Genomic DNA, 22667 nt, shown 5'->3' with positions numbered 1-22667 from the left:
CAAATCCCTAATACTGTAAATGTGTATTTGTTTGGATAAAAGTGGTCCTTGAAGACAACCAACATTTCTTAATGCATTTCTGAATGCTGCTCCAACTTAAATGAATTGCTTCAGTCGGTAGCAAGTAATCAGATTAATTTGATCCAACCCAATTTATTTAGTTCATTATTTACCAAGTGACATAACTTAAGCTGCGTAAATTTAATCAAATTACTTGTTACCAAGTGGAGTAAATAAATGATGATGGGGCTGCATTCACTTTTTACAGTGTACCATCCATAGCTGTGCATGGTACAGCTAAAAGAGGCTTTAAGGGGGTTGCATTTACTGTCCAAGTCAAATAATAAACACTGGCATTACCAAATGATGAACCAAAAAGATATTATTATTATAGCTTAATAGGGAAGAATGGTGCAATCTTATATTTTCCCCATGTCTTTGTCCACTAGTTAGTAGCATATACATCCAAGCATTTATTTCCCTTTCATGCCCCCTTTTCCTTTCTGTCCTAACAGATATCGGTGGTAAAATATTTCTAATGGAGCCCCCTCGTGCCGCAACAGACATTTCATCTGTAAGCATGCAATACTCCAATGATTTCTCAAAATTTGCATAAGACCCATACTGAAATATGTCCATCCTCTAGGATGAAGACAAAATGTCTTTGGCCTTCACAGAGGGGTATACAGGGTGGCTGCATATTACTATTAATTAATTTTCATTCCTTATCAGTCTTGTAGAATATAGTGTGACATTCAGCCTCTACTGAGGTATTAACATATTTCAATCCTTGTTAACAGAGTGTAGCTGGCCTGCAGCAGGAGGGACCCACAACTACTGCAGAGATTGATGCAGTGAGATAGATGCGCAATAAGCAAGAGGGTCATTCTGGGTAATTTGCATGCATTAATTTACACTTTCTTTATCCCCAGCTACCTGTTAGAGAAGTGTATAAGATCTACTTCTTAAAGAAAAGTGAAAAGATGGATAAAGAAATATTTTTACCTGGACTGCCAAAGTAGAAAGGCCGTCCTGGAACATAAGTCCTAGGTTTTTGGAAGGATGCAAAACCTAACTTCTGTATGTATATTTATAGGAAATAAAGACCAAGTAGAATGTATGTCATGGTTCTTTTTATTTAAGCAGGGGGGATGACAGTGAATTATACTGAGAAGTGATCCTTGCATACGGCGTCTCTCACTTCCCTCCCATCCTGGTTGGCTGGTAGATGCAGGGGTTCGTCATCAAAGTCTTCCATGTGTAGGGCAGGGTGTTGTTCCCCTCTAATAATGGCAATATTGTGAAGAACAACACAAGCTGCAATTATATCCCTGGCCCTCTCAGGGGTCACCCTGAGGTAATGTAGGCACTGGAAACGGGCCTTCAACAGGCCTATGGTTTTATCCACCCGGGCTCTGGTTTTGCAGTGAGCCCGGTTGAAGTTCTGTTGGGGACCTGGTTCTGGGTCAGGGTAAGGGGTCAGCAGCCATGGCTGGCAAGGGTAACCCCTGTCTCCCAGCAAATAGCCATCAAACTCTCCTGTAATGTATAGTAGATACATTAAAAGGACAGGAACCAGTGAGACGTATTCAGTGGTATCAGAAGTAAACACATTTGTTACTTAAGTAGAAATATAGATACTGCAGTTTAAAAACACTCTGGTAAAAGTTGAAGTATCAACTTGACCTCTTTACTCAAGAAAAGTGAAAAAGTGTGTGCTCCAAAAAACTACTTAAAGTATAAAAGTGTAAAGTAACCTTTAAAAAAAAAACAGCCAGATGCCACTATATGAATTGAAAGCCCAATTTTTCGACTATTTTGAAAAAAGATTTTAAGATAGGGCCAAGGATGAGGGATGTTGGTCTCCGTCTCCATCTCCCGATACGCTCTCGCCTGTGTCCGAACCTTTCAAACATTTCAACATCTTTTTCTGAATCCGACATTGCAGCATGGCATAGACAATTCGCGTTTGTAGTTTGAACACCTGCTTGCTTCTGATGATTTCCTTTAGCTAACCAATTAGTGTTTGCGTTATATGACTCATCAATTACACTAGTTTTGACTAGATGTGGATGGCGCCAATGGTATGCATTGGATGGTGCACATGACGTAAAATAAATATTTATAAACATTAAACCGAAGCCAAGAGTAAAGGGCTGGTTATACTCCCTGCCGCAGTGTGTCGCAGTGAGCTTGACGAAGACATTTTTGATTTATGCTCAATTTTGAAGCGTGGTCTGTGCTATGTTATATTCCACGCCACAATGCAAGAGAATCAAGAACTAGCTGTGGGTCTAGATAGGCGGTGAGGAAGTGGGGGCAAGTTTGTCCGACAACAGAGGGACATGAGGACGAAGAAGAGCAGGGATCCAGGTGGAAATAGGGTCCCAGCTTTCTCGCACACCTCGCTCTGCAATTCCGGTAATACAAACAAAGCAAGCGGGCCTCCTATCTGCTGTCACCTACAATTTGGGAGAGGTGCAGCAGAGTGTCTGCGGAGGGAGCGGGGACGTCTTTGCATTCACTGCGACACCTACGCAAACGACCTAGTTTCAAAGTATAAATCAGCCTTAACGAGTAACGTTTGTTTTAAAAATGTAAGGAGTAGAAAGTACAGATACTTGTGTGAAAATGTAATTAGTAGAAGTCAGAAGTAGGAAGAAAAATAAATAATGGAGTAAAGTATAGATGCCTAAAAAGTGTACTTAAAAGGGAACACTGTTTTTTTTACATTGGGCCCTTGATTTTACGTTATTACATATTGTTAATAATTTATTCTTTATGGTACACCAGCATTCATAACATGTAGGCGAATCACTGTCCCCCAGACATCCGCAGTTATATATTTTATATTTATATATTTTTTTTAAACAAAGCGGAGTGTGTATGACATCATCCGCGCGCGCCGGCTACCGTTCATTCATCCTGTCTGCTGAACTGCATCTAGTTTTACTCACATGCCTGGAAGATGTCTAGTGCTGCTACCACAGATGATCTCGCTCTCCAAATGGAATTGAACGATTCAGATTAGCTCGCCGAATGAATAGAAGGGGTAGACTGTAGCCGCCTGTGGCCCGGGCTTCCTGTTACAACTTCAGTCCGGCCTTCAACTTGTTGCCCATAGGAAGACATTACTTGGATTTAACCTAACGGAATATCTTTTGGAACAGCTCCAAATGACACAAAACTCATATGAGTAGAACATGATGTAATAACATAAAATCAAGGGGTCAATATAAAAAAAAAAACTTGTTCCCCTTTAAGTACTGCAACAAAGTATTTGTACTTCATTACTTGACACCTCTGGCCATATTGTGCTAAACTTTAGGCTACTTACCACCTTGTAGTCTGTTGCGGAGGTTAGATTCCTGAAATATTTTTGAATCATGGACCGACCCAGGCCACTTTGCCTCAACGTTCGAGATTAAACACCCAGCATCACAGATTATCTGGACAGAGCAGAGAATGAAAGATGTTTAATTCTAAGGCAACCTTTAACATCTTGGAACAGTAGTCAGTAACTCTACCTGCACATTGATGCTGTGAATAGAGTGCCTATTCACATAATCAGCTTCATTATGTGAGGGAGCTTTGATTGGAATCTGGGTTCCATCTATGCATCCAATAACGTTTGGAAATCCTTAAGTGGAGGAATATAGATGTTTAGGTTATTCAGAAAGAAATAATTTCTAATGCATATAATGGATTATTCACCTGCAATCCTGTGGAACTCCTCCTTGATGGATTCGATGGGTTTATTCCCAGGGAAGTGAACAAAGTTGGGTAACAGTCGTTTGAGGGCCAGGCATACCCTGCGCACCGCTCTGGACACCGTCGCCCTGCTGATGTGCTCAGCTTCTCCCACGTTGTACAGGAACGAGCCGTTGGCCAGGAAACGCAACGCCACGCACAGAAGCTGCTGGGACGTGAGAGCGAGACTCCGGCGCGTAATGTTGCTAATGTGTGGACGAACCAGGTCGTGGATGTATGTGATTGATTGTGAGGTGAAACGGTAGCGCTCATAAAGGAAACTGTCTGAATGGGAGAGGACGTCTATGCGCGGTCTGAGAATCCTCTGCCGACGACAGATGAGTTCTCTGCGGATTAATGCCGCTCCTTCATCTATTGGATCCTCGTCAAAAGGACACGCCATGTTTAACGCTTACTGCGTCTAAAATAAACGGGCTTTCATTTATTGTTTGCACAGACCTACCAGCGCATTCTGATTCAATCAGGAAGTGAGTGAGTGGCTTAGAGGGCGGAGACACGGTACACTCAGGGTTCATTGAAAAACCAGCTGCCAACCATGTTAGATCTGGAGAGAATGTTACCATGGTAACCCAAACAGGGGGAGGAAACTCTCTTTGTGAAACTCAAAAACTCTGAGTTTTCCTCATTTCAGTTTTAGACAACTTAAAGGAATAGTACACCCAAAACATGATTAGCCTTCATTTTCTACTCACCCCCATGCTGAACAACACTCTGGAGTACTTTTTTGATATCTCAAATGCATCTGGAGATCTGGGAGGCTTCTTGCTGTCTGCTGACATTCAAATAATGGAGGTCTATGGTTACCGAGACAGAAAGGTCCATAAAAGTCCACAAAAAACGTGTCAATATTCCTCCATACTGCTCGTCCAATGTATTCCAAGTGTCCTGAGTGGGTAGCATCCAGAATTTACTCGAAACGAAGTCATTTAGAATGTTTTTAGAGCATAAACAGTAGTGTATAGGATTTCCTGAAAGCGCGCACCTGCGCGCTCACGACGCTACGGAAGCCGGCAGACCAAACCAGATGAAAGTGCGCATTCAGCGTCTGCTCTGCCAATAATGCAAGCGTAGAAGAAGAAATGTGCTGTTTACCTGTGCAAAGAAAGAAACAACGAAAGAAAAATGTCTGAGGACTTCAGTGTTGAGGAAGAGCATGAGTTCTTTGCCGAGCTGAATGCGCTGGTTTGGTCTGCCGGCTTCCGTAGCGTCGTGAGCGCGCATGTGCGCGCTTTCAGGAAATCCTATACACTACTGTTTATGCTCTAAAAACATTCTAAATGACTTCGTTTCGAGTAAATTCTGGATGCTACCCACTCAGGACACTTGGAATACATTGGACGAGCAGTATGGAGGAATATTGACACGTTTTTTGTGGACTTTTATGGACCTTTCTGTCTCGGTCACCATAGACCTCCATTATTTGAATGTCAGCAGACAGCAAGAAGCCTCCCAGATCTCCAGATGCATTTGAGATATCAAAAAAGTACTCCAGAGTGTTGTTCAGCATGGGGGTGAGTAGAAAATGAAGGCTAATCATGTTTTGGGTGTACTATTCCTTTAAGAGCTTTCAGTAAATCTGCTTCGTGAAACGAACCAGTGGCGTAACTATCGATAAGCAGAGACTGCAGTTGCTTAGGGGCCCCATCACTAACACCTGGGTGGCCCTCTATGCTTTAGTGGACTAGGACGTCTGTTTGCAGATGTAATAGTGTGAAAAATTCTTCTTAAACCCACCTGATAATAAGATGACTGATCACACCTTATTTATACCGCAACACATGCCAGATTTCAACATGATGATGATCCGTTTAAATATGACACCTAATAGCAAAGCAGACAGTAGTACTTTTAATTACTATGTTAATAACTGTGTATAGTTCATTAGACGGCTGGTAAAAAATACTCTCCTATAATATGTTTCAAACCGAAATAAAGATCTTAAAAGAATGATGTATTTGAGTATTTTATTTCTTACAATACCACTTGGAATTATGGGTAATCCACAGTGTAGATTATAACCATATCTGTTATGTACAATGTGTAAGCGACGATGGATACCAAAAAGAGGTACTTAAGCGGAAAAGAAAAAGGAAAGATGAGCTGCTGGAAGAACGGAAAAAACTTCCCAAAATACAAACGTTCTTTGAAAGAACCGAAGAGGGAGAGGTGGACCGTTGCTTCTACAGTGAGTAAAGATTGCGACCAGGAGATGAAGCTGAAGGTAGCCCGATAAGACTCATTTTACAGCAGAATATACTAAAGTATATCCATGTGTAGTGAAGGTGAAGAATGTGTTCCTCATTTGGGGCATGTTTGTTTAAAACTACCTTGTTTGAAGTTACTCACAATTGATTGAAAAGCCAGAAATTGTACTCATAGAATAGAATAGAATAGAATAGAAAATCCCATTATTGTCCCACAATAGGGGAATTCTGGTGTTTACAGCAGCAAAAAGATTATGGGAAAAAATGGTCACACAAATGTGAACCTTAGAAAAATGTATAAGAATAACAATAGTTAAGAGTTAAAAGATAAACAATAAAATACTGTACTTTAAAGTATTTTAACAACATAAAACTTTGCACTTGGAGATGAAATAACCAGTATAAAGCTATGGACATTTTTACACTAATGGATATTTGAAAACAGCTGCAACATCAGAGATGTGCAAAATGACAGCAGCATGTTCTTTAACTGACTAAGATAGAATTCTTCATCATATTTTTACTGATTTGAAAAGTGCTCATAAAAGTATTTATTTATTTTTTCAAGTTACTCCAGTAGATGTAACTAGTTACCGACCAACTGTGCTTTGCACTAATTTGAAGCGGGATAGCTAAATATTTTACCGGTAGTTTAAAATCATTATCCACTAGGGGGCGACATCGTAACGTGAGTTCGTTCTGATTTGATCTTCCTCGGTTGCCGTATGCCTCCGCTTCCTCTGCTGGCGGATTTTAAATGAAACCAGACAACTTCTGACCTTTTCCCGTCTTTTATGCATCAGTCTGGAAGCCCTGGTTTCTCTGGCTTGTGCCGAGTCACCGACCACCTTTTCCTGAGTAATGGCCGAGCAGCTAAGGACTGCTCCCAGGTGACAGGCAGTGGGATAACCTGCATCATAAACGCCACAGAGACCAGGAGCAGCTCTCCTCCTCCTCCTGGTGTGGAGGAGTACGTCCACATCCCGGTATCCGACTCCCCGCTCTCCTCACTCAGAGATCACTTTGACCAGGTGGCGGATAAAATCCAGAGCATCGCAGAGAGCCGTGGCCGCACACTGGTTCACTGCAACGCCGGAGTGAGCCGCTCCGCCGCCCTCTGCCTGGCCTTCCTGATCAAACACCGAGGGATGAGTCTGCTGGAGGCCCACAGGATGCTGAGGAGATGCCGGCCCATCGTTAGACCGAACCCCGGCTTCTGGAAGCAGCTCATCCGGTATGAGGAGGAGCTGAGAGGCAGCAGTTCAGTCAGGATGGTTCCCTCTGCTTTAGGAGAGATACCGGATATTTATGCAGAGGAGGCCAGAAACATGGTGCATCTGTGACCACAGACTTTCCCTTACAGGGTGGAACACTGAGCAGTTATGGACATTATGGCTTTTATATGTTTTGGCCACTGGGAGAGTAAATAAACTTTCTTTTTTTATTATTATCTTCTACACTTTCACGATTCTTTTTATAAATAAATGCAAAAATAAAGTATTAAAAGCCCATGTTTGTCTGCTGTTCTTTTTTTTTCATTAGCACTAAAAATATATTTTATATATGTATATATATATATATATATATATATATATATATATATATATATATATATATATATATATATATATATATATATATATATATATATATATATATCATTGGAATTCAGGACAAGACTTTACCTTTGGAAAATTAAAACATATGGATATTTTCATGGCAAAAATCAATGTAGAAATGCCAACTTGCCCGAAGATATTAAGAAAAATAACCAAAGTGCTTCTATAAGAAATTCATGAAAAACACTCAGAGTGGAAGAAACACGTTTTTTTGGTCCAAAATAACCTTAGCGGCATTAATGCTGATACTGGCACTTAAGTGTTTTAGTTTATAAATCAAGAAATAATTAACTAGGCTTATTCACTTTTTTACTTTACCTTTTTTTTCTTAACCTTTTTTTTCCCCCAACTTAATTTACAGTAGGTAATATATCATTCAAGGGCTCATCTAATCGGTCAAACGCCAAAATAAGATGTACAGCCATGTAGCAGGATCTTTGCTTAATGGCCGGATATAGATCTTGTGCTTCTAGACCCCACTGAGGGATGGCGGGGAACTCCATTTCTAAGAGGTATGCTAGTGATCAAAAATGGTAACTTGCCCTGTAAATGGTTAAATGCATAAACACCGCTTTCCTCTCATATGTTCATAAGATACAGACTAAAAGGAGCATTCTGGATGCAAGAAGCATCCAGAACCTCAAATGAGTCTATTCTGGTCTCTTCTATACAAATATTTTCTTACTAAAGAATAAAAAGAAGTCTCTGTAATTGGTCAAAAAACTTTGGAAAGATATTAAAGCTCTAATACCTAAGAGGATCAAATCCCAATTTCATTACTTTGGTTTTAGACACTTCAGCTCCTACAAAATCCAAAGTTCTAAATTCACAAAAGGATAATACTGAGAAGGAAACATTTCTCCTGAATAAATGACCTCAAGCTCTATTTTAAAACAATCTGACAATTAAAAAGCTTTAAACACCTAAATGCAGCTTATATACACAAATTAATTATTTAACTCAGTTCTGCATTTTATAATTTTTGTATCAATTTTTATGTTGCTATTTCCTTTTGATATTTTTTGAATTATCTCAGATTAATGTGGTACTCACCTTTATGTTTTTAAAAAGATTTAAATAAAAATAAAAACATGGAGCTTACAGGATTCCCCAAAAATGTTCTTGACAGAAAAAAACTAAGGTGGAGTGTCACTATGGAGAAGGATGTCTAGTTTTCCCTCTGAACTCTGCTAACTAGTAGTTTAGCAAAATAGCAAGATGAAATATTCTATAAGATCTAACTAAACAGTTTTTTTCACCCTGTTTCAAAGTAGCTTCACATGAAATTGAAGCTTAGATTAAGTCCAAAACTATAAAGGAAATTTCTTCAAGAATTGTTCAAGATTGAACTACTTTTTGAAATATAAAAACTATTTAATATATTACAGCTATAGAAACTAACTTATAGAAACAGTGTTTATTATGCTGTAGACTGTAGGCCTAAAAATGAAGTATATACTAACGATCCCTCATTTTATAACTATGTTATGTTTGTCTATCATCCACATAAAAAAAACATTCTCGCCTCACTGAAGATCTAACCTGACTCCGCCAGATGGATTTGCTCCGCATATCCTTCTGGAAACCTTCCGTTGAAGTAATTTTGGGAAGGGGCGAAAATACTGGTTAGCTGTTTGGCCTATGTTGGTGATAGACGGGCCAAATAAACCAATCAGATCAACGAAGCATGTGACGTACTAACAGAGCAACGACGAAAACACAACCACAAGCCAGGCTACTCTTGCCGAAACCAGTCGGGAGAAGAGCAAAAACATCTTTTCCTCTGAGAAAAGCCTCCAGAGCAGTGTTTTGCTCTTCTTTCAGTGAAGAAATACTCTGTAATTCCGATCAAACTTGCTCGATAGCCACGTTAACGCTAGTTTCATCGGCTGAAGCCGCCATGTTCTTTAGACTGAACTGTCGCGCTTCTCGTTGCGTCACACCTCAACCTGCCTCAAAGCCAACGCTGATTGGACGTTCATTTGGTGAACGGCTCCAAATTTTCTTTAACGGAGAGTCTCCAGACTGATCTGCGAGTGAAAACTTGAAAGCTCGCGAGATCAGGATGGTCTCACGAGGCTACTGAAGATCCAGTTAGCACTGCTTTTCTAAAACTCTGTGGTGGCTGGATCTGACTAAACTATAGCGAAAATTTGTTGCAACAGATCTAAAATTTCAGCAGAATATGAATCAGGCTATTATCTCATGTTATCATCTTGACATGTTTTTCCCTTCCCTATTTCCACAGTTCACCGCCCCCCAAATGCACAGGGGATAGTACCTTGCACAAACTGCAAGGTACCATCAGTAAAAACTCATCTGGTCAAACTGGTTTTCCCTGAGCCAATACGTGGAATTTGTTGCCTGAAGACTAAAAATCTTCCACAAGATTAGCACTTTAAATCTACTCCAGTCTAGTTACCATAATTGGCAGCTGACCAATTGTGTTTTTACCATAATCATTTTATTTTGTGGTGCTCTGTGCCAAAGATATTTTTAGATAAATTCAGTATCTATCTATCAAACTGACAAAAGAAACTGACAAAAGAAAATAAGCAGATATAATTTATTTCAGTAGAAGCACTAAACTGCTTAGATCTGGTATATTTAAAAAAAAAACGTTATCTTTATACAATTCTTTCTGAAATACCTCATCATTTAATCCTTCCCGATACCCATCTTCACAGAAAACCACAGGTCAAATTTTAAAACAATTTCAGATATTACAAACAACTGTTTCTAGAAAGCTGCAAGTTGGTTCATACACACTTCCTAGAAGAAAAAAAATGGTTTACCTCAAAGTATGAGGCAAAAAAAAAAAAAGACAAGATAAACCACAGGATTATCTCAAACCATTTGGAAAAGATTTGGGTTTTTTCATTTCTAAATAACAAAACAAATGTTTGATGGCTGACCCAACTTCATATTTTAGTGGTAGTTTCAGCAAAGTACTCTTTTTCCTGACAGCAAAAAAACAAAGAGTCTGCACTGAAATCCTATCCTACAAATACATTTATAGGTAAACTTAATGGATGAGTCCAACCCATCAAGTGGCACAAGTTGAAGCCTCCTCAGCTCAAACAGAGGAAGCGGACCATAGATTAGCCAGGCGACATTAACCTGATTATACCTGTATTTATAAAATAGATTGTTTTCAAGGAAACAGCATATATTAAAGGCATTTCCAAAGCAACAAAACACTCTGTGATGGCTTATTCAGGTACATGTTGACATCTATACTGTGACATAAAAACAAGACAGATTTAAGACAACTGATTTGCTACCAAGCATCCTGATCCACCACCTCCCTCAAACCAGAAGGCCCAAAAATCAAAACATTTACACAAGTGCAAAATACTGCAAGCCTACTTAACATACCCTCCGGATAAGGCAATCTGTCATATGCTTAGTCATGCAACAAACAGTTAAAAGTCAAAATCGGAAGTGTCCATATAGAGAAAGGTCCTTTTCTTTAGTGCAGATCCACCACAGTTTTTCCAGGAAGCTTTGGATCACATCTGAAAGAAAAACAGTTGCAAGTCACCCCAACATGTCAATGGATGCTGTTATAAAGAACTACATCTCCTCAAATCCATTCCAAATTCCTTTGTACAATGATGGGTTAAGTCAAAGATAAACTTCAGATCTCTTTCTAAAGCTTTCTGTTGTCAAAAAATGTTTGCTGTGAAGGCCTGTCAGTATGACTCTTTCTTATATGTACAATCTTTATTTGACAGCTGAGATACTAAGAAATATTTTCAACAATTCAGAATTGGTGACCTTAAAAACTGGCAGTATCAGACCTTTATTGGAAAATATGACAGTGATGAATTTCCCCAGAGTGGCTAGAACACTAAACTTAAAAAGTGCATTACAGGACTCAACACATTAAGATCAGTTCATAATTTAACAATGAAAAGGAGACATGGTTAAAACAGCATCACTGAGCAAAAAAACCTGAAGTCAAGCCCACTGATTTTTTTCAATGAGATTGCAAAAAATGTCTCCTTCAGTGATTCACTGCTGCTATATCTCACATTTTGCTCCAGCTTCTGGTAGTGTGCGGATTTAGGTCGTCGAGTGGATCCGGATCTTTTTCCTTCCAAAAGAAAGGCAATAATCTAAAAACATAAAAAGACAATAGAGAAATTTTGGTCAGTATATTCTGCTAAAATTAGCTTCAGCCCTCTACAAACCACCTGTAGCTTAAAAATGGGTGATTGAACTGAAACCACGGCTCCCCTTTGTGACAACTTCTTGTTTAAGGTAAAGGAATCAATCACAAGAGACAAAATGAGTTTAGTTTGTTTTAGGCTGCATGTTATAGTGAATATCTTTATAAATGATTAGGAACGTACCTTGCGCTTGTTGTGGATAGCGATGTAAAGCATTGCCACCAGTACAGCTCCAGTGACAAAGTAGGCAAAGAAATGGCTGCTTTCCTCCTCCTTCATTCCTGGTTGCGTGTACTGAATTTTATCCTGAGGTGTTTCCTGATCTTTCTGAACTTCACTGCCTGTTTTTTCCGGGTTTTCTTCTTCAGTTTTCTCCTCCTCTGTTATTTCTTCTGATTCATTGACAGAAGGCTGGTTTTCTTCTTCAGTTTCCTCCGTTTTTGTTGTTTCACCCGGTTCACTAACAGAAGGTTGGTTTGCCTGGTTTGCTTTTCCGGTTTCCTCCGTTTTTGTTGTTTTGCCCGGTTCATTAACAGAAGGTTGGTTTGCCTGGTTTGCTTTTCCGGTTTCCTCCGTTTTTGTTGTTTTGCCCGGTTCATTAACAGAAGGTTGGTTTGCCTGGTTTGCTTTTCCGGTTTCCTCCGTTTTTGTTGTTTTGCCCGGTTCATTAACAGAAGGTTGGTTTGCCTGGTTTGCCTTTCCGGTTTCCTCCGTTTTTGTTGTTTCACCAGGTTCATTAACAGAAGGTTGGTTTGCCTGGTTTGCTTTTCCGGTTTCCTCCGGTTTTGTTGTTTTGCCCGGTTCATTAACAGAAGGTTGGTTTGCCTGGTTTGCTTTTCTGGTTTCCTCCGTTTTTGTTGTTTTGCCCGGTTCATTAACAGAAGGTTGGTTTGCCTGGTTTGCTTTTCCGGTTTCCTCCGGTTTTGTTGTTTTGCCCGGTTCATTAACAGATGGTTGGTTTGCCTGGTTTGCTTTTCCGGTTTCCTCCGGTTTTGTTGTTTTGCCCGGTTCATTAACAGAAGGTTGGTTTGCCTGGTTTGCTTTTCCGGTTTCCTCCGGTTTTGTTGTTTTGCCCGGTTCATTAACAGAAGGTTGGTTTGCCTGGTTTGCTTTTCCGGTTTCCTCCGGTTTTGTTGTTTTGCCCGGTTCATTAACAGAAGGCTGGTTTGCCTGGTTTGCTTTTTCAGTTTCATTTTTTCTTGCCGTTTCACCTAAATCATTAACAGATGCACTGTTTCCAGCATCTGTCTCTGAACCCTTATTTGAATTATCCCTACGAGTTCGCTGAAGGGCAAAGTCTCCATTCTTTGCTGCTGGAGCCCCTGTAAATAGGAGAAGTATTAAAATACAGTTTAACAAAGAATTTTTCCTTTTCAGACCAATCAATGAAATATAACAGACAAGCAGTTTCCAAAATTTCTCTTCATTTGAGGAACTTTCATGAACAAAAATAATCAAGACTGAACAAACAAAAGATACAAAATTTGAAGTATTTCTGTACAAGATGTTTTAATTGTTTTTCACTCACTGTTTCTTTTCAATTTGGTTGATGTATGTTAAGAGTTGTGCAAGACATGTATGAGAGATATAAGACAGTGGTAAGGTGTACTGTAGGTGTGACAGGACGTTGAAATGCCCCAGGAATTACTATAATAAATTGGAATATGTCATGTTGGGACCATTTTAAACTTTTATATGATAATGGCAATATAGTTTATGTACAACATTTTTCAAAGTTCATTAAAATTGCTTTGTAAAGAACACAAAAAACTGGAAGAGATTTGAATATAAGTAATTTATCAATACACCAAACAGCTAAAAACAATTTGTTTTGGAGATTGAACCCTTTAGTCACGTTGGATTGTTTTGAAGATTGAGACAGCCCATTGTTCGTAAGTTTTTCCCCATCCCAAACTGCACACGGTGATGGTGTTTAGTTGCAGCTGCAGGGTTGTTTTATTGCCAATTTTAGTTGCTACTGCTTTATTCGTCCTGACAATTCAATACCACTGTCTCGTTTAATGGTTAGCGAAACATTATGCTCATTACAGCCACTGTAGTTTGCTTAATCTCAAAAGAGACCCTGTCCTTTTCATCATAGGTTCCTTTGTAGCTAGCTTACCACTACCTTCTCCAACATATGAAGTATTTGTGGATCAGTGCTTTTAGTTCCATTTCTGTATTTGCTTCTGTTTTTTTTTTTTATCCGACCTTGACAGACCACTAGCACCGAGTCTGGTTCTGCTGGAGGTTTCTTCCTGTTTAAGGGGAGTTTTTCCTCCACTGCTTCTCCATGCATGCTGAGTGTGAGGGACTTCTCTAGAGTCAATGGCACAAGGCAAGTAGGGATGTCCTGATTATTACTGATGGAAAAATTTATGGGTTAATGCAGGTTTTTCTAACACGGGTCGACTCGCTAAGAACCGGTATTTGGCTTGGTTCCCATTGGCAAAAACAGCTGGGTCTAACCCCCAACTGGCAAGCTGTGTGTCCTTTTTCCCCTACAATAATCTTGTCAAGTTTATTTCTTTTAATAAAAGTGCTGATAAATCAAAAGTATTTTTGTGATATATTATCATCAAAAAAGGAAAAAAAAAATACAATCTATGAATGTGATTTTATACATCTAGGTTCATAATAATTTTAAAACTATGCGTTTTTAATCAGTATGGATTGTTCCAGTTGTTCATGCCATGCATCCATATACAGTGAGGAAAATGAGTATTTGAACACCCTGCTATTTTGAAAGTTCATTATAGTGGCATGTAACCTGAGCTTTATAAATGGCTTCCTGAAAACTTTTTTTTAAAATTTCAATTCAATTCAATTTTAATTCAGTTTATTTATATAGCGCCAAATTCACAACACATGTCATCTCAAGGCACTTTACAGTTCAACCAGATCATACAGTCAAATTGATTCAAAGTTTTCTATCTAAGGAAAACCAGTTGATTGCATCGACTCATTGACTCAAATACAATCCCTAATTCTCCTTTAACTGTTTTTGTATTAAATACATGTTATGTTTTAAATATCTGTGGTCAAGAAAAGCCAACTAACTTGTCATGAATTTGTGACTACGTCACAGGAAATACCCACACATAACAACCCACACTCTACCACAAAACTTTCTTGCTTCTATTTTAGGCAACTAGAGAACTCTAACAATGCCGTCTTAAGACAAACACTTAAACAACAACAACCAGGCTTTTAGCTAGAATAATTCACAGGGTGTACACCTTGGTGTATCACATCTTCAGGCGTTGTGTGGCATAGGGGGGTCGGGGTTATCCTACCCAGTACAATTTAGTAATTTAGACAGGCAATCCAGCATTTTTAAGTGAAATGAAGCTAACTTTTAGTCTTTGTTACAACACTACTTTTGTTCTGATGATGGTAAGTATGTGTGCTTTACTAGAGGTCATTTTTAGGTACAATATTATGTTTCATAGGTTAATTCAATCAGAAAGCATAATACTACGTTCACACCATGATTTCAGCAGCAAAAAAGGGCCTGCTGCTTCATTTTTTATGCTTGTCCACATTAAGTTCAGACATTCCTTAGGAGCATCTTTGATGCATACTTGATGCTCCTAAAGTGCATCCAGTGAAGTGTGTACAGATGCATCTGTTACTCGTGCTGCTCCTGTGTTCAATGGCAGAGAGTGGTTTTGCTATATTTGTTGTGATAAGTGGGTAAAAAGTAGTTTCAATACATTTTTTTGCGAGAAAGTCCAGCTAAAACAGCCTCTGTGCAGTCAGTCATCACAATTATGTTCCTGCCTTAAAATGCAGGTACCATCACTGGGAATCCCCAGCAGCTGATGCATCAGATCTGGTCGCCTCTTGGGGATTACCCCTACTGTTTGTGGTGGTTGGAAGTAGAGTTTAGGGATTTTTATGTACAGTGGCTCAAACTGCAAGCACAAGAATAATAAAAGTGAACATATTTTGCTGGAAAGTTTCGACATTTTAAGTTAATTTAGGCGTTAATGAACAGTTTCAGTGGAGAGGTCATATCACTGCCTCAACACTGCTCTGTCTATCTCCCTTCCAGCTCCCAGATCAGCATCTCTGAATGGTTGATGCGCTGCGTCGAGCAGCAAAGGTCACATTTTTCCAACTACTGTATCTGCTGTGAAATACTGAACTTTGTAGTTTCCTGGGGAAAATAGGTTGTATAATTTGTTATCTTTTTTAGTAAAGGTTGTACGCATTACTAGCTAAAAGCCTGACAACAACATATCTCTACCTACAGTTTCAAAGGCAGAGTGTAAAACCGCAGAATGAGACAAATGTCAGTCTGCTTCGAGTCCAAATGCTAGGCCTCTATATTTTCTTTCAGGCTATTTGAATACCTGATAGAAATTAAAATAAAAATGCAATATAGTTGCTTCCGGAGACAGAGAAAAAGTTATTAAATCTGAGTAAGCAAAACTAGATGATTGCTACAGTAGTATTAACGAATCCTCTCTTTGAAGTGAAAAAATAATGATAACAATTCTGCACATTGCACTATGACTTCAAATTTCCCTTCTCCTAAATTTTTACTGCTAAAGCTTTGAAATATAAATGGTGTGTTGATTTTAGCTTGAGCGTGTTTTGCTGCTATGACCAATAAAGCAGATAAGGATGGACATTGGATAGCATGTGTATTTTAAGATGATAACACTGTGATAACAGCAGTTAATGTTTACAGCTATAATACTGAAAACAGTCCCTGCAGTTATCAGGGAGCTGAAGCTGAGCCAATCCTATGATCATCCTGGTTTGGGAGGAAATTTAATACAACTCTGGATGAATGGATGGACTTTGACATTTTCACAAACCCAATCATTATTTCATTAATATTTAATCCCAGTGATGTTTGGAGACAGAATAAACATCATGAAACATAATAAATAATCAATTTCAAGAACGTTACAGCACTGAATTGAAATTCAAGAACCTTTCCGGTTTTTAACACAGTAATATTGAAACACTGTGTAGAGTTACATGCAGACGTTTTAGACTTTACTGTATTTAATATCTGAAAATACTATACCAATTCTAGTATGATGGTTAATGAGGAAAATTGTTAAAACATTCAGAAATCAGATAAAGAAAAAAAATTATGCAACACTTGTATCTACATAAAATATGTTGGTTATGAAATCTTCCATAAAGAAAAATCGGCCTCTCAAACCATTTAATATTTTCCTATTTAACGCTCACATTTTGCAGCTGCTAAATCACAAGATCAGGGTAAGTCAGAAGGCAGATGATACATCCATTCTCAAAAAGTGATATAATCCTCCTTCCTCAGGCTATTTAGATAACGCTAGTATTTTCAAAGACTTCCAGTGTCGACCTAGATTAATTAGGTGAGGATTCAGAGGTGTGCACAATAATATATAACTCTTTTTGCATGTTATAGCACCAACAAAACAACTATTGGCAGGATAAAAATCAATGGTGAAAGCAACTTGGATAGATGATTACCTTTTCTTTGCTTAATATTAAATACCTCCCTAAAAAGATACCTGACAGTCTTTGAAATAATTTGTTCATAAAAACTGAAACTTGATCCAGCTCTTTCTACTCTGCATAATAACCATGTATCAAAAATGATCAAGAAACTAAACAAATTCAACTTTATCTTGTGAACCTTTCTTGTTTTAGTTTACATTAATGATTTTGCAAATGTCACAAGTTCTAAAATACCTATTTTGTTTGCAGATGACTCTCATCTTGTGATCTCTCACAAAGACTTGACTATTCTTACAGAGAAACTGAACAGAGATCTAACCCAATATTCAACCTGGTTCCAAGCCAATAAGTTATCTTTGAATGTGAAAAAATATGCAATTTCATGGTTTTTGCTTGGCACAGAAATTTTACATTTGATGAAAGAATTTGTATTTAAAATCAACAAATTGATAAAGTTGCCACTGTTCGTTTTTTGGGTGTTCAACTTGAAAAACAAACTCCTTTGGAGAGAACAAATTGATACAGTCTGCAAAAAAGTCACTAAATCTCTAGGTATTTTAAGAAGGATTAGAAATTTTGTTCACAATAAAGTGATGTTAACTTTCAGGGCTCGATGTTAACCATCGCCCGATCGCCCGGTGCAAGTAGTTTCTATTGTCGGGAGAGTACAAATTTCATTGAATTTGCCGGCCGGGCAAGTGCAATGATCGCAAAAAAAAAAAAAAAAAGATTTATCACTCAAAATTACTTTGAAATCACTGACAATCGCTGAAAACGACCTAGAAGCATTGCCGGCGCCATTTTTGTTGTTTTGTACACATTCTCATTTCAAAAAGCCGGATGGCGTGATTTTTGTCCGGGGATTTTTCTCCGGCACGAATCAGACACATTTTTTTCGACTTGGAAGGCTAAAAAACAACTACAAGGCTATTTTACCCTCCACCCATTTCACCCACCACCCAGATAACCCTAGATTAAAATTTTTTTGTCAGGGATTAGGAAAATTGGCATAATTGTATGCCATGCACACAGTGTAAATATGGCTATCATATGGCAGTCTTCTGTACAGTGACGCAGGTCATACATAAAAAAATGTTCATTAAATTTTTTTCTCTCAGACATTGGAGAGGTGCATTTAAATGTTATAGAGCTAAACATGTTAAATTGGTGACCTCTTGTTGCTACATTTATTTTGTCAGGGAAAACTAATCCTGAGTCAGTTAAAAGTCAGGGAATTCTGAAATTATGTAAGACTGTGGAAACCCTGTATAAAATAACTATGTATAATGATTCTCTAGAAAAGTCTCATTATATTAATAGTATTATCTTGTATCAACATACCGTGACTCTAAAATAAAAGTTATTCATTTGTGACATTGACTTCTGTCTTGTGATTTATCTGAAGTTTTTAACCTGCCAAGTTTTTTTTTAGATTTTTAACATTACAATTTATATTTTTCCAAGCACACAACAGTTTAAAGCAAAGTTTAGTTTGAAAAGAATGTGCAGGAAGGATTGAAAGGCATGTTAACACGGTAATGTAGGCTTGAGTTCATTATCTGATGCGTGCATATACACACCAGGAACCTGTAAACTTAAAAAATACTGAATTACAAAAAACGTTTAAAAAACAAACATGTTTCTTTGATATATATACAAAAATGAATATTAGGAACTATATTTATCAAACATTATATTGGGCAAGTAAAAATTGTTTGTAGGCAAATGAAATGTGAAAGTTGGGCAAGTGGTAAAAATCCTTAACGTCAACCCCTGACTTTATATTATCCATACCTGTCATATTGTAATACTGTTTGGGCAAGAACATTTCTTAGTTATCTTTAAAAAATCCTACTTTTACAAAAAGATTTTGTTAACTCAGCAACATTTTCTAAAGTTGATACAGCTAGTGCTCCCTTTTTCTCCAAATTACAGCTGTTGAATATTTGTGAAATTAATATTTATCAGACTTATACCATTGTTTTTATGATAAAACAAGGGTCAGTCTCCTGATAGTTCCAAGGATTATTTTTTTAACAACTGCCAAGTCCATTCATATAACACTAAACTAGATTTCTCCTTTCATTTACCATTAAGTATTAAAACTCAAGTGCAATTTTCTTTTCGGCATCGTGGTGCAAAAAACTATAGAATGAATATAGAAAATATTTCAAATCTTCAGAGATGAATAGTAGAAAGTCTTTGAAAAAAATACTGTTATTGAAAAAATTCAGTGATGTATGATTTTACAAAAATTGAATCCCTGAAATCTGAAAGCTAAAATGTAAAAACAAAAAAATGTTGTACAGTAAAGTGACATGTCTTTAATAATGTGAGCTTCCTGGTGTTTTGTTGCTCTAGGATTGAGGCCTTTGGTATAAGCCATATGAGGTTTCTGTCACACTCCGTCCCATTTCTTATTTTATTGATGTATTCTGAGTTTCTATTTTGATTTGTGAAAACATAAAATAAAATAAATTATCTCATTAAACCAACATTAAACATATTTTAAAAAGGTGATTCAACAAAAATAAATGTATTAATATGAAGGCATAAGAGCAATACATTTTTAAATGAAATAATTATGTCTTCAAAGTTAAAAGGTTGCTCTACCCTACAGTGATGTTCGACTAAATTAGATGTGTTTAGTTTTTATCCAAAAACATTTGCTATGTCCAAACTTATGTCCAAAATTATCCTCTATCCATCTTGAAACAAAAGGGAAATATCATCAGTGCCCATTTAAAGGAGTCTCACATTTCAGATCAAAAAGTTAATCTGGAAAAATACAAAACATTTACTGACATATCTGAGGAATTTATCCATCATATCCGAAATATATAACCTTTATATTTGTGAAATTAACCAGAAATACGTCTTATTGTTGTGATTCTGTGTATAATTTATAACAATCTGGATATTTGTATCACAAACAAAATAACAATTTTGGGTCACGAACATCACTGTAGGGTTAGGAAACGATGAAAGGAAATATGTGGGTTGAACAAAGCTGCTGCTGACGGTAACGCTTCATTTAATACCAATAGTTGAAACTGACGTAGTCTACGTTAAAGTAAACAAGAAAACTGTGAAGGGAGGATATTAGGCGGTTCTTCAAACGTAAACGGAGGTTAGCACAAGAAAAATACGTCATGTTTTGGGGGTTTAATAACTTAAAACAAACAAATATTCACTCACCTGTGACCAACACGGAGGAAAGTAAAAGGGAAAATAGAAATAAAGCTGCCCGCATTGTGTCCGCTGCGTTCACACCGAGAGATTTTAAACACAACCTTTCTAATTGAACAGAAACTAATCTGCCCAATCCTCTCTACTCGAATCTATCCGAGGAGACAAATGACAGCCGACAGGTTGGAAAATTCACGAGGGACTTCTGTTTCCGCACAAGTCGCTCTTCTTCATCTACTTTTTTATGATGGCGGATCGCAAGCAGCTGCGGCATACCGCCACCTACTGTACAGGAGTGTATAGCAACTTGGACTCACATCCCCTACCTACAATATATATTTTTTTATTTTGTGTTATGAAGAAAAATAAATAATGCTTTCCTTAATGAATAAATTTCCTTTATGTTTTCTTCCGTTTCCATCATTCCTTTAAGACTACATACCTGTCCTTTCTACTATATTTTCTTTTCCAGCACATCTGTTACATTTATCAGTATTTATCTTACCAGTTAAATAAAGAATGTCATTTAGATAGGTGAGACATACCTTAATCTAGTCATCATTTCTTCACTTTTATTTTTCTCACTATTTTTAATACAGAATTTTGTGTTATGCAAACAGTTTCCTTTCTCATCACCATCCCACTTTAAAATATTTGTGTTTCTTTACTCCTCATAACTGATTCCCCTTCCCCTTTTTCAAAGACAATTGTTAATGTTTTTGCCCCATATAAAGCTATTTTAGTTGATTTATCTGCAGTTTTATTAGCCTACATTTCACTCATTCGTATGTTTCGGCTCTTCACAACCACTATTGAGCATTTTTTTCTTTGAATAAACTTGCACAAGTGCACTCTCACAAACAACTACAGGTGCTTGGCTCCAAGTACTTAGAGATTCACGTCCAAACAGAAAGCCCATATTCTGATCCACAGCTACTGCAGTATACATGACAGATTAAATAATATTACTTATACTTTAGCGATAGTACCAAGGTGTTACTTTATTGTATCTCTTATACTATATCCATTGGTTGTGTTGTTCTTTTTACATCTCTTTGCAGGTGATGAAACAGACTGAAGATGTTTTATCGTTATATCCTTATTCTTTATTTTTTCTTTTTTTCTATTTTTCCTTTCCTGGTTAAATTACATTGCAGTGTCCATATAATCTGTAAAATTCCCTGCATAATTTATAATAAAGCTATATATATGCATAATCAAGCAGAACACTAACCGTACTGCTCCACTTGTGAAAGCAAAATCTGTTGGGCTCTTTTTTGGCATCAAGACGATTATTCTTATTGCCACATTGCCAGAAAAACCCAAATTCGTATGCTGGTAACCAAAAGAAACAATTATCTCTACCATTATTTATTAATTTCCCTTGAATACTTTCTAATACAGCTTTGAAGTTGGTAGATCTACACACGACCCGCCTTTCTGGTCGAACGTCTTCCACCCACTGCAAGCTTATTATGGCCACCTCCATCTCAACTGTAAAAAACACATAGATGATCTGACAGAGGGTTATTTTGAATTCTGGTTTATATAAATATATACAGTACAGACCAAAAGTTCAGACACACCTTCTCATTCAAAAAATGTCTTTATTTTCATGACTATGAATATTGAAGATTCACACTGAAGGCATCAAAACTATGAATTAACACATGTGGAATTGTATACTTGACAAAAAAGTGTGAAACAACTGAAAATATGTCTTATATTCTAGGTTCTTTAAAGTAGCCACCTTTTTCTTTGATTACTGCTTCGCACACTCTTGGCATTCTCTTAATGAGCTTCAAGAGGTAGTCACCTGAAATGGTTTTCACTTCACAGGTGTCCCCTGTTAGGTTTAATAAGTGGGATTTCTTGCCTTATATATGGGTTGTGTTGAGTAGAAGTCAGTTGGATACACAGCTGATAGTCCTACTGAATAGACTGTTAGAATTCGTATTATGGCAAGAAAAAATCATTAATTTAAGAAATGAAGGTTAGTGTGTCTGAAAAATTGGCAAAACTTTGAAAGTGTCCCCAAATGCAGTTGCAAAAATTATCAAGAGCTACAAAGATACAAGCACATACGAGGACCAAACCCAAGAAGGGAAGATAATCCTATCTCTTCACACATCCTAGTCAATTTTCGTCTGCTGTTCAACTAAACAAGAAAAGCAGTTTTGCTGCTCTCTAATGGTTTACTGCTTCCATTACATGGCAGCAAGCCCTGTGGCTTCACCTCA

General features: G+C 37.5%; 3 protein-coding genes across 3 annotated transcripts; 1 reads left to right on the top strand and 2 right to left on the bottom strand.

Moving 5' to 3' along the window:
* Window positions 1–1116: 1116 nt before the first annotated feature.
* LOC119783976 (putative nuclease HARBI1) lies at window positions 1117–4270 on the bottom strand. The gene is made up of 4 exons (XM_038285763.1): window positions 3715–4270; window positions 3528–3640; window positions 3338–3449; window positions 1117–1539 (listed from the first exon to the last, which is right to left on the bottom strand). Exons 1-4 carry the CDS (start codon window positions 4151–4153, stop codon window positions 1163–1165), a joined length of 1041 nt encoding a protein of 346 aa, XP_038141691.1. The 5' UTR covers window positions 4154–4270; the 3' UTR covers window positions 1117–1162.
* Window positions 4271–6688: 2418 nt separating this feature from the next.
* Window positions 6689–7480, top strand: zgc:153044 (uncharacterized protein LOC751678 homolog). The gene has a single exon (XM_038285762.1). The coding sequence runs from the start codon at window positions 6770–6772 to the stop codon at window positions 7316–7318; it is 549 nt and encodes a 182-aa protein (XP_038141690.1). The 5' UTR covers window positions 6689–6769; the 3' UTR covers window positions 7319–7480.
* A 2666-nt stretch (window positions 7481–10146) lies between these two features.
* tgoln2 (trans-golgi network protein 2) lies at window positions 10147–20661 on the bottom strand. Its single transcript, XM_038285778.1, has 4 exons — window positions 20437–20661; window positions 11953–13091; window positions 11632–11715; window positions 10147–11112 (listed from the first exon to the last, which is right to left on the bottom strand). Exons 1-4 carry the CDS (start codon window positions 20489–20491, stop codon window positions 11107–11109), a joined length of 1284 nt encoding a protein of 427 aa, XP_038141706.1. The 5' UTR covers window positions 20492–20661; the 3' UTR covers window positions 10147–11106.
* Window positions 20662–22667: the final 2006 nt, after the last annotated feature.

This window comes from Cyprinodon tularosa, unplaced genomic scaffold, assembly GCF_016077235.1.
Source record: "Cyprinodon tularosa strain WSP-4 unplaced genomic scaffold, ASM1607723v1 ctg214, whole genome shotgun sequence".
Classification (NCBI taxonomy): domain Eukaryota; kingdom Metazoa; phylum Chordata; class Actinopteri; order Cyprinodontiformes; family Cyprinodontidae; genus Cyprinodon; species Cyprinodon tularosa.
Note: the sequence above shows the minus strand (reverse complement) of the source record. Positions and strands in the feature narration are given on the sequence as shown.

Coding starts and splice junctions, on each gene's coding strand:
- LOC119783976 (XM_038285763.1), bottom strand. CDS start 4,153: ATGGCGTGTCCTTTTGACGAGGATCCAATAGATGAAGGAGCGGCATTA. Junction 3,450..3,527: donor TTCACAGCATCAATGTGCAG/GTAGAGTTACTG, acceptor TGCTCTGTCCAG/ATAATCTGTGATGCTGGGTG. Junction 1,540..3,337: donor CCGCAACAGACTACAAGGTG/GTAAGTAGCCTA, acceptor TATACATTACAG/GAGAGTTTGATGGCTATTTG.
- zgc:153044 (XM_038285762.1), top strand. CDS start 6,770: ATGCATCAGTCTGGAAGCCCTGGTTTCTCTGGCTTGTGCCGAGTCACC.
- tgoln2 (XM_038285778.1), bottom strand. CDS start 20,491: ATGCGGGCAGCTTTATTTCTATTTTCCCTTTTACTTTCCTCCGTGTTG. Junction 13,092..20,436: donor TTCCTCCGTGTTGGTCACAG/GTGAGTGAATAT, acceptor TCCTATTTACAG/GGGCTCCAGCAGCAAAGAAT. Junction 11,716..11,952: donor CTATCCACAACAAGCGCAAG/GTACGTTCCTAA, acceptor TTATGTTTTTAG/ATTATTGCCTTTCTTTTGGA.